The sequence below is a fragment of the Anarrhichthys ocellatus genome, unplaced genomic scaffold (assembly GCF_004355925.1).
Source record: "Anarrhichthys ocellatus isolate YVR2014 unplaced genomic scaffold, GSC_Weel_1.0 scaffold35, whole genome shotgun sequence".
NCBI lineage: Eukaryota > Metazoa > Chordata > Actinopteri > Perciformes > Anarhichadidae > Anarrhichthys > Anarrhichthys ocellatus.
Window position 1 is genome coordinate 1,199,319 of NW_022280065.1, and position 11,084 is coordinate 1,210,402.

An 11,084-nucleotide genomic window follows, 5' to 3' on the forward strand; every position below is an offset into this window, starting at 1 on the left:
CATCCAGGCTTCCTCATCTCAGGTTAATGCCGTTATTTTGTATGTTTGTTTTTTTGAATCGAGAAGTTTGCCTAAAGCTGTGAAACAACTGCTCCCATATGTCTAAAGTTGTCTTTTGGGAATTTAGGATACACGTTTTGATCACGTGGAGTAGAAAAGGCGTTTTTATGTTGGGCTCCTTGATTGATGCAGCGATTAAAGTCCACCTTCACTCAGAAATGTGCGCGCGCAAACGTTTTTTTTTTTAACTTTTCGCTGAAGTCGGAGACATCTTGTGGGCCAACTGTTTCACTTTTTAAATGGTATTACTAGATTGTTGATTTTTTTATTTTCTTGGAAATTCAACTTATTTTTTATAGAAAATAACATCAGACACATATTATTTTTCAAAGCAGTTTATCATTTCTATGTTTTGAATACGCGTCTGGAGGAGACGTTTTGTATTTAATTTCATTTTAAAGAACCATAGCAGCAGTGTTGAGATGATGCTCTCGGTCTCACATCAAGGTTTTAAAGCAAAGTTGCAAAACAGTCTTACAATTAATTCATTGTAATGTTTCCCAAGCTTATCGGCTGTATGAAAACCCGCAACACACTTATCCTGTACACTGGACGGATTGATAATCTCTGCAGCCGTGAAAGAAAACCACCAGTTGTTAATGTTTGCCTCCTAAAATACACCACATGGTGTCGACAATGAGCCATGTTCAGCAAGTGTTTGCGGTCCCATGTAAAACACACCAGTCATGAGAAGGGGGAAGGCTTTTAAAACCCAGGATGTTAATAATGATGATTGTTGTGTTATTATGATTATTTCTCATTTATATATTTCTATTTGTATATTTGAGTGGTTGTTTTTGGACCAAAATATTTCTCTATCATTTTGGTATTGTCTCCTCCATCCAGTGGTGGAATGTTGCTAAGTACATATCAAGTGAGGACAATTCTGTAGTACTTGTACTTTACTTGAGTATCTCAATTTTCACGACATTTCACAGGACAAAATCGTACTTTTCACGCCACTGCATATATTTTAGTCACTAGTTACTTTGCCTATTCACAGCAATACATAAAACAGAATATTACAAACAAACAAATGATGATGATGATGATGATGTATTGTTGTAGGTTAAGATTATTTGTCCTGATCCTCAGAGGGAAATTCACAAGCTATCCAGCAGTACTTTAAGTAACTAAAAATAAGCACCTTTACCAGCTGCGATATTCAAGTGATGAACATATCCATCAATAATAATAACAATCCAATAATCTAAATATTGAAATGGGCCACTCTGCGCAGTGAGTACTTTTACTTTTGGTACTTTAAGTATATTTTGATGCCAATACTTTTGTACTTTAACTTAGGTGGAATTTTGAGTGCAGGAGTATTTCTGTGGTATTGCTATTTGTACTTCAGTAAAACGATCTGAGTACTTCTTCCAAAACTGTCACGATCACACCAGCAACACGTGCTGTGTTTTGTGTATGAGATTAAATATGAAGTCTTCTCTGTTATGCAGTGTCTGCCGCACAGTTGTCCACCGTCAGCAGTAAAGAAAAGTGGGGGGGAACTTTGACAAAGACATTATTGTCAAAATGTATTTGTTGTATCATTTGGTTTTTACAAGATAAAAAAATACTTGTGATACCTCAGGTGGATGAGGATGATTCCCTGTCCCATCCCTAAACACACAGTCTAGCATTTCATTTAATATCAATAGTGATACAAACAAAGAATAAAAGGTGAACAATAAGGCATTTAACATAATTGTCAATTATACTCATTCATGAAGCAACTGTTGACGTCACAGCTCATATAAGGTTCTTCAGTGTCTTTGGAGGCCGCATTAAGAACATGACACAATTTGCACAATGAGACTAAAAGGCAGCTTGTTTTTTATTCCTTTTGAAAGTGACGTTGGTTTTCTTGAAGAGGTCTAAAAGTGGAGTCAGTTTCGACTCTAAAAATAGTGTCAATGTGGCTATTTCGGTCAATACCGTCTGTGGAGTCCACAAAGTGGTCCTGTGTTTGGTTCGCCAAGGTGTGTGTGTGTGTGTGTGTGTATGTGTGTGAATAGATGGTGTTGCTAGGGCCTGCAGAGTGAGGGTAAAATGGCACAAGAAGGGGTTAGTTACACATGGCTGTTCACACTGTTCTTAAGCTCCTGACCCTGCAACGAGCCACTCACCAGATCACGAGGGCCCTATACACTAAAGCCCTGTGTGTGTGTGTGCACACATTCTGTCCTCCCTGCATCCTCTGCAAGTATTTTTAAAGATAGGCAACTGTTGTCGCCCATGGCAACCGTCCGCCTCCTCTCCATCCTAATGAACCGTGTGTGTGTGTGTGTGTGTGTGTAAAAAGTGGTAAACAACTCCAGGTCAGGCATCTGGACAATGCACTGACGTCAGACCTGCTCCGTCAACATTCAAACTCCACACTGCTAAGCGAAGGGGGGGGGGGGAGTGTGAGTCCCTCATAAGTCATCAGAACTGCGAGGGATCCAGAAGAGAAAGAGAGACCAGACGAGGCTGCATCTGCACTGAAGAGCCGAGAACATACAGGACACAGCCAAGGGTCCAGAACGAGATCGCTGACCTGACATGATGGAGGTGGTCTTGAACAGACTGCGGGACTTCTCCTGCAAGACCTCCACCTTTGACGACTGCAAACCGGCAGGACAGAGTGCACGCAGGGATCCTCGGAGCAGGACCGGGTGCACAGCTGGAGAGGAAGGCAGAAAACTGGACATAGAGAGCGCGCTGGCATGGCTGCGAAGGGAACTGGTAAGATTGGAGCTCTGATGAAGTCTCACTCTTCTTTCTACATGAAGTCCATTTTCAGTTGTAAATGTACTCAAGTACTGGACAAAATTTTGAAGTGTATCTGAGAAGTATTTATGCTACTTTATACTTAGATACCTAGATTGTGTACTTTGTATGTCACTACATGTATTAAACGGCTATTGTACTTTGATTTTACGTACAAGATATTTGATTAGATTAAGAAATATGATGCAGGTATGATTCATTGTTATAGATCAAAGCCCCTGCATACCCACACATGTCATGTTGGAGTTGTGCATGTACGAATAAGAATGATAAAGTCCCAACAAAACTAGAAAGATAAAAATCTCTTTTTCAACAGTGACCTAGCCAAGATGCCATCATGAACATTGTTACAACAATAAACAGAGGAAAATACAAACAGACAAATTCAATTGAATAGGTTCAAATATCCAGTTAATATGCAATGAAGAAAATTGTTATAACGCTTAAAACAAGTCAGTTTTAAAACAATTCATTAAAATGTTTAAGAGCAATCACACTGACCAAATGGACTTCAAGTCCCCCATAGTAATAAGCTCTGAGGCAGCGTATATAAAAGCTTTTATGCAAAGTTCTGTTCTAATCTTGGGGACCAATGTCTGTAGAAAACCGCAGTTTATATTGATTTCGATTTTTTCACGTATGTAGACGGATAAGAAGGAACCAGAGAGTCTGTGGTTTAAAATAACCATGTTGTGCACATGAGATACAAAAAAGTTAATGGTGGCTAATTCTAGCTAATATTAGCAAACTTTAGCTCGATATTGCTGCGCACTAAAGGCCCTTGTAGTCAGGCCATTAAGTCAATGTTAACGTCGTTCACTGCATGGTGAGGGTATAGGGGGAGTCACACTGATAGACGCATAACCTTTCAGTAACTTTTCAGCATAACATTAGCGAGTCAGCTTTTCTCTACTTGTGCAAATGTTATGCTGTGTTTTAGCATTTAGAATTATCTCAAAGTTGTCAAATGTAGCCACAGGCAACAAGAGTTACGAATAGTAGATTTTTTACACTGTGGTTTTGGCCAAAGGTCTAGCCATCCGTCACGACAACAAAATGACCTCCCGGATCCTTCCGTATGCTTTTGTGTGGGAAGTTATTGCCCTTTTGTTCCTGAGATGCATGTAGGTCATGTTGTTACAATGTCAACCCATTTTAAAGAGGCTGTGTGTGTGTCCAAGTGTGTGTGTGTCTGTTTGCACCTCTGTGAGCGACTGTGTAAGGCCCATTGTCACGGCCTAATATATCACTTGGTATTTAGTGCATTCGCCCAGACAGCTCGTCATGGTAACCGAGTGCCCTCAGCTCACAGAGGAGGAGAAACCACGTGTCTGAGCAGGAGCCCGACTACACAGCCAGTAAAAACGGAGGCCTTCTGCTTGGTTTAATCAGACCCTGCTGTGTAACGGCAATGAATGACAACACCTGAATTTGACTCATCTTAAAGGACTGTTTAGGATTCTCTGTATGACAAAGACCCAGAGCTTATTGAAATAGTGTTTCTTGTCGGTTGTTATGTGAGTAAGGCAATCATTTAGACCTTTAACATCCAGGATGAAGCTCAAGGTCCATTCAGTATAGCTGTTCTCAAGCTTTCGAATCATATCACATGATCTTCACCTGCAGCCGGAGTCACAATGGAAACATATCTGTACAAATTTACAGTTTTTCTGAGCATTTTAATGTCCATGCTGGCTTAAAACTAGAGTTTCAAAGTTAATTCTTGACTGCGGAAACAGTCGTTGACCAAATATACCACCTCAAGGTTAATAAAGTAGCTGTTCTCGACTTTTTTGTTATCACATCACGTGATGTCCATCTGCAATTTTCTTTTCAGAATTTGTTTCTGAGCACTAAACTTAAGACTGTATTTGATCAAATCAGGATAAAATGCAGCAAGCTCTTGTACATTCAGAGATGTTTATCAGTTCTGCCAATAAAAATGAGGCCCCATTTCTATCAAGTCTTATTAATAATTTTGCATATCCAAGTTGGGAAAAATATATATATATTTATCCTGTTTTTGAAGCCTGAATCATTTTTGACTGTGTGGGAATAACATCTCAAAACAACGAATCATCTCTATTGGTAAACATTTTTTTATTTTGTTCTACTTAATCATTCAGAAGTGAAAGCAAAAGTATTCTGTCCATAGATACTTTTTTTTGTCTTATTTTTAAAAGACACACCAAAAAGGATTCGGTCACTTGTGTGAAAGATCCAACTTCTCTGTCTGGTGTTCACAATGTGATTAGACTGGGGCTGTGTTTGAGCCCAATTAGAGATAACCTCTATCCATCCCCTCGAATCAAATCAAAGGTTCTGTGTCCATGTTTTCCTTTAGAGAAAGACATTTTGTTAGAGCAAGAAAGATGGAAGGTGTTAATCCACATACAAACCTCCTGATTTAGACGTTTTTCTCAGGGTAGTGTGCAGTGGAACAGAAAAAAGGCGCACAGGCCGATGCAGACACACCACACGCATACACACAGTGTCCAGCACATTATTTGAAAAGGGCTGGCGGAAAAAAAAAAGTTCCCATGTCTTCTCTCTTTGCTCCTCGACAAAGGCATCTTTCAGTCGGAGTCCGGTCTCAACCTGGTGCTGTAATTAACAGAGAAAAGAAATGCAGATCGGATCCAGAAGGTTCTTTTTTTTGTTTGGGACATTCCTCACTCCTTACGACAAACTTGGACTCTGAAGTTGGTGGAATTCTGAATATCTTATTTTACAATGCCCGGCAATTAGACAGCCTCTGAAGAAAAAAGAGGGAAGAAAGAGAATGCCATTTGCATTTGAAAGAAGGCAACGCTCGAATGAAATGGCTGTGGTGTCACACTGAGCATTAACCCGCTCAGCTTGATCAGGAAAATGCAGAAACTGTGAAGTTTCTTTATGAGTTCTTTACTGATGATTTCTTTCCTTTATGAAATGATATTTGGGCCTGTTTGTTTTCCTCTCTGTCCAGCAATCAACATATCTAAAATGCATAAAAGAAAAAACTAAACATGCTTTTGTTTTTTCTCCGATGTGTAGATGGAGATGCGTTCCCAGGACCAAGCTCTGATCCGGCAGCTGATGGAGCTTCACTCCGGCATCCAGGAGCTCAAGCAGGAGTTGTCTGAGGAGGAGCAAGATGAAGAAACAGATGAGGAGGGAGAGGAGGAGGAGGAGGAAGGGGAGGGCAGCTATTGGGACTCTGAGAGCGAAAGAGGAAGTGGCAGCGTCTACTTCGGCTCAGGGGAGGTGGGCTTCTCCATTTCCTGCCTGAAGACGACTCCGACCCTTTACACAAAGGTTTTATCGAAGAGGTCCTTCAACCGGAGGAGCTCTGTACCATGAAAATTCTAACTATTAGAAGAACTTCAACTCTCTCCTCAACTTCCTCATATCCTCTAAGGCAGTCGAAAGGTGGAGCAAGATAGATATTTGCAGTTTCCCACCATAAAACCCCCCCCTCCCTGTATTTTGTTTTTCTAGAGAGAAGTCCGACAGGAGGATGAGTGGAGTTGAGGAAAGGAAGAGGAAAGAGATATAGGTCACTCTAATGGCTTCTTTAGCTTATTTGATTCTGTTTTCATAACTAAAATATGACATTGTGAAGTAAAACACATCAATTTCTGACAGAAAGCTATGAACTGTTTTTGGAAATACAATTATACACCTAAAAAGTCTGTAGTGTCCAGTCTAAATTAAAGTCCTATCTCACTCGCCATGCTGCTGTCTAGCTGCTGGAGCACCACCGGATTTAAGAGCAGCTTCTTTCCTCAGGCTGGGAGACTCCGTAATTCATCCTCCACCTTACATATAATGTAGCTTTGTTTTTTGTGTTTTTCTTATGGAGCAAAATGGGACTATACTGCATTTTGCTGCACAACCCTGTTGTACAATGACAATGAATAACCTGCTAACCTGCTAATAACCTGCTAAGAGTTATGCATCCAGCATTTGGCTAGCTTTGCTTAGCATAAAGACTGGAAACAGAGGGAGCAGCTAGCTTGACTCTGTACGAATGTCAACTTCAGTTTTTGTACAGATTAAACAAATAAGATACAAATGCGTTAATTGGTCAGCTTTAGAGGTGCTAGTAGATGGATTTTATTGACTCGGGACAGAGCCAGGGAAACGCTTTCTCCCCCCCATATTTAGTCTTAATGCTAAGCTAACCTAAGCAAAGCTAACCGACTGGTGGCTGCAGCTCCATATTTTATGGACAGGTAGTCAAGAGTGGTATCGATCGTCTCATCTAAATCTCAGAAAGTGAAATTGAGTTTTTTTTTAAATGCCCAGCTATTCCTTTAAGTTAGTACAAGATCTGTGTGACAGAGGATACTATAAGTCCTGTATTAAACATTGACTTAAAGGCAATCTTTGCTGTCTTTGGTTAGAATTGAATGTGAGAGAAACATGTCCTCTCTATGTAAACAAACATTAGCCGGTGATTCAGATCAGAGCTGAATCTATACAGATGTTGAGTTATGAATTTGCGGGTTTATATGTATTGATTTTATGAATGTGTAAGTGCTGGAAGCTCGCTGACCTTTTAACGACATGCAACTGCATGCACAATGGATTAAATGCAGCAGCGGGTTCATTGCATTGTTATTGCCCACATGCAGCGATGAAGCATTTTGTTGACAGTGACATTGTTCCATGTATTTGTGAATATCTATTTGAGAAAGTATTATTAGGATACATAAGCTAGTACAGCGAACCAATATGTAAATCTATGTTTTAAAAGATAACTGGTGTCAGATTGTTTGTGTATAGAAGGTATTTGTGAAAGGAATAAACTAGAATTTTTTTGGGAGTTAACAACCATACCTGAACTTCTAGCTCTATGTTAAACAGATACTGTACCGTATGCCGTGCAGTATTCCAGCACAATAAAGATATGAAACCACTCATGGTGCAAATTTAATTTTTTTGTCAAATCACAAAACAATGGGACAAAAGTGTTTTTCATTTTTACATTCATAATGCCTTGTTTTCTGACCTAAAGTAACAAAACGTGTACAAAAAGGTTTCTTTAATACAACTTTATATAAGTACAAAGCATCTAATATTAACAATGCCAGCATCACAGAACAGAACGCACATTTTGTCCCACTCTTACTTTACGTGCAACTGGTGTCTATTATTACCATGACACATTTTTTACCAATTATCACAAGCAAATGCATTTGATCTTTGCTGCTCAGTTGCATTACAACCATTTCCTTGCCTGCCATTGGTTCCAAGGCATTTTTCCACCTTTAGTCACTCTTAGGTCTTCTCCACCCAGAGAAGGGGCTCTCTGCTGGGGCCAGTTACTGCTGATCATCCCCTTCTACTTCCAAACCTCCAAAACTCTCCCTCCTCAGTCTTTGGATCTCTGTGTTGAGCCCCAGCAGTGTCTGAGCCAGCTGGAGGTCCTGTGAGCGCATCTCCAGCTGCAAGACAACAATGAAAGAACTGAATCAGCATGTTTGAAGCTATAATGTATACGTTCAGATGGCGAGACACAAAATGTGTTGGCACTTTCCTCCAAATTGTCTCTACATTTATGAACTGACACCATCACCAGATCAATCGGAGACATTTCTGGACACGACGCCTGTTGCGAACCAGCACAATACGTCAAATCTGTCAGAGAACTCACCAGTTCGGACCTCAGCCAGGTTATCGCTCCGTCTATCTGCGCCCTCCGCAGCTCTTCGTTGGCTTGGTGACTCCTGCCGATGCTGACTGGTCTGACAGTGGAGCCAGAGCCTTGTGGATTTCCTCTGGACTCTCCGGTCGCCCTGAAGGCATGAATCAGTTTGTTTTTAATGTTCTCCAGAACCATGGTGGAAAAAGTGTCCTCGCTGTGACTGTCTCGGTCCATGCTGGGAGGGTACGAAGGTGCAGGTGCAGTATAAGTGTGTTCCCGTCTCACGTGTTGCCTCCCAGCACTTTCTCTGACAGGCTGGTATACACTTTCTCAAAAAACTCTGGGAAATCTTGCACTCCACTAGATCTCCTCCTCTCCGGACTGGTCTTCCTCCTTTCCTTATGTGAACAGGATTCCGCAGCACAAGTCTGTGTGCTTCTGCTCAGCAGCTACAATCATCCCTTTTGCCTGCCTGGTGTTGAACTGGCTTGTTTTGTCAATGTTACTATGGAGAAACTGCCCTGCGCCTGCATGCCCCATCTCCTCCTCCTCCTCTTCCTCCTCCTCCTTTGGGTAACCCTAATAAGAATGGTTGAAGAACTCGGACAAAGACTATTGTTGCCTCCAAAAAGAACTGAAAAGAGCCCCCCCCCCCCCCACCTCCAACCACCACTCCACCCTCCCCCTCTTTCACCCCCCTTTTCTCTCTTTTTTTCCCAGTCTATCCCGCCCCCATACAATTCTAGTGTGAGAAACGTGTTGTGAGTGAGCTCTCATTTGGACAAAGTGCCCATGTGTAAACCTGTGTGTGTGTGTGTGTGTGTGTGTGTGCCTGCATGTACACACAAAATCCATCAAACCCCCAGAGGACTTTTTCAGGGCTTCTCCCTAAATGAGACCTGCTTGTCAGCTTAGGAGACGGACAGGTTGGACGAGGTAGGAGACACAGCCACAGTGTTAGCCGATTCAGAGGCACAAAGGCCATCCTACGGTGAAATATAACCAGGCTCTTTGTGCCAGGAAGTTAAGTCTGTTCCCTGTGGGGTTTGTGGGATGTTTTTTGGCAACTGTGAGCAGTTCCTCCCCCCTGACTTCTGTTCAGAGATGAGACAGAGTTCTAGTGTATATTCCTCCCTGACTTATGGGCCTGGCTGTGAAGAACGAGTGGGCACATTTGGAGGGGACGTCACACACAGTTTTTTCTTTTTCCCCCAAAAGTGATTCTTCACTGTGAGGTATTGTTTTGCTCTTTTAAAGTGCTATGTCATAGGAAACAAAGAGAAGTGTGTGTGTGTGTGTGTGTTAGTGTACGTGTGTATGAGAGAGCGAGAGAGAGAGAGAGAAAGAGAGAGCGAGAGAGAGAGAGAAAGAGAGAGTGAGAGAGAGAGAGAGAGAGAGTTGAGAACTTGTGATGTCCAACACCCTCTTTAAAAACTCTCAGTCCACACACTGAGCATCAAATAAATGTCTCTTATTTGCAATTCTGTCATAGAGTAATCAGTGAAGACGGATGGATGAGCGTGTTGGAGAGAGACAGAGTAACGCACTTGTCAGAGCCCATAAGACGTGAGCTATTACTCCATTTGTGCAGAGGTCCGTAGAGCGTGAGAAGAGGTTGGAGGGATTGGGCCGCCTGTCTTGAAGGTCAAGGAAGCAGGGCGACAGGGTGCAACTACGACAGGGACAAACACGCCGCCAGATACACAGACTGGGCCTCAGGTGGTGGGGTGGGTGGTGGTAGATAGCTCTGCATTCCACTGTATTATGGTCAGAGCTGTCCAGTGCTGGCCTGTGTAGAGATAGCTCTGGCTATGCGAGTCTAAGTCAGAGGCAATGTTTCTTTTAGTACTTTTTTTTACTTTTAGGTTGCAGGGAGGTGTTCGGGGCCCTAGACACCCCCATGTTTGAAAAACCAATGCCCCTATGGTAGAGAAAACAAAGTGCCCTCTAGGGTGCCCTTTCAGTGGAGAAAATGCCATGCAGTGCTACATGGGCTTCCTTTACCATTTTACACCTGACATTTCTTAATTCAGTGCTGATGGGATCATGTGTGTTGTCTTAATGTCGTGTTACCTTTCAGCCAACTTTGCTGCCTCCTGGTGGCGCTTTCACCAATGTGCAGATTTCACAACAATTTTGCAAAAGTCTTGCAATATTTTTTTTTTAATGTAATATTTGTTTTTGTGTGTATTTACATTTATGCAACTTGTGCTGACATTCATCCAAATGGAGACTATTTTATCTAATAGCATAAGCCGGTGTTCACTGAGAGATCAAGGTGATCAAAGAGTCATGAAATGCCTCATAGTTTAACTGCCCTCGACCCATAGACCTTCTGTCAGAGGACACGCGGAGAAAGCAATTTGTGTCTCCTCTGCTCTTTAGCGGGTTTCCTCCAGCAGCCTAAGGGACTGCCGGGCTCACTCCTCTGTCAGCTGAGCTGGTTCTGTCTCATATGAGTAAACTACTGTTCTCCACGCTGAGCTAACTGATGTCGGGTCCGATCTGGCCTGATAAAGCTGATATTGTGTTCAGGCCAAACACAATATTTGCAGTAGACTTTTAAGAAAAACGAGTTTAAGCAAGATTTAAAATGGAGGTCAAATAAAGTGCGAGTAAA

At 41.9% G+C, this 11,084-nt stretch overlaps 2 protein-coding genes across 2 annotated transcripts; one reads left to right on the forward strand and one right to left on the reverse strand.

Annotated features, from left to right (window-relative positions):
* Nucleotides 1-2,465: 2,465 nt before the first annotated feature.
* LOC116393759 (protein FAM167A) lies at nucleotides 2,466-7,974 on the forward strand. Its single transcript, XM_031866332.1, has 2 exons — nucleotides 2,466-2,787; nucleotides 5,869-7,974. Exons 1-2 carry the CDS (start codon nucleotides 2,605-2,607, stop codon nucleotides 6,172-6,174), a joined length of 489 nt encoding a protein of 162 aa, XP_031722192.1. The 5' UTR covers nucleotides 2,466-2,604; the 3' UTR covers nucleotides 6,175-7,974.
* Nucleotides 5,615-8,952, reverse strand: aard (alanine and arginine rich domain containing protein). Its single transcript, XM_031866334.1, has 2 exons — nucleotides 8,474-8,952; nucleotides 5,615-8,264 (listed from the first exon to the last, which is right to left on the reverse strand). Exons 1-2 carry the CDS (start codon nucleotides 8,696-8,698, stop codon nucleotides 8,142-8,144), a joined length of 348 nt encoding a protein of 115 aa, XP_031722194.1. The 5' UTR covers nucleotides 8,699-8,952; the 3' UTR covers nucleotides 5,615-8,141.
* Nucleotides 8,953-11,084: the final 2,132 nt, after the last annotated feature.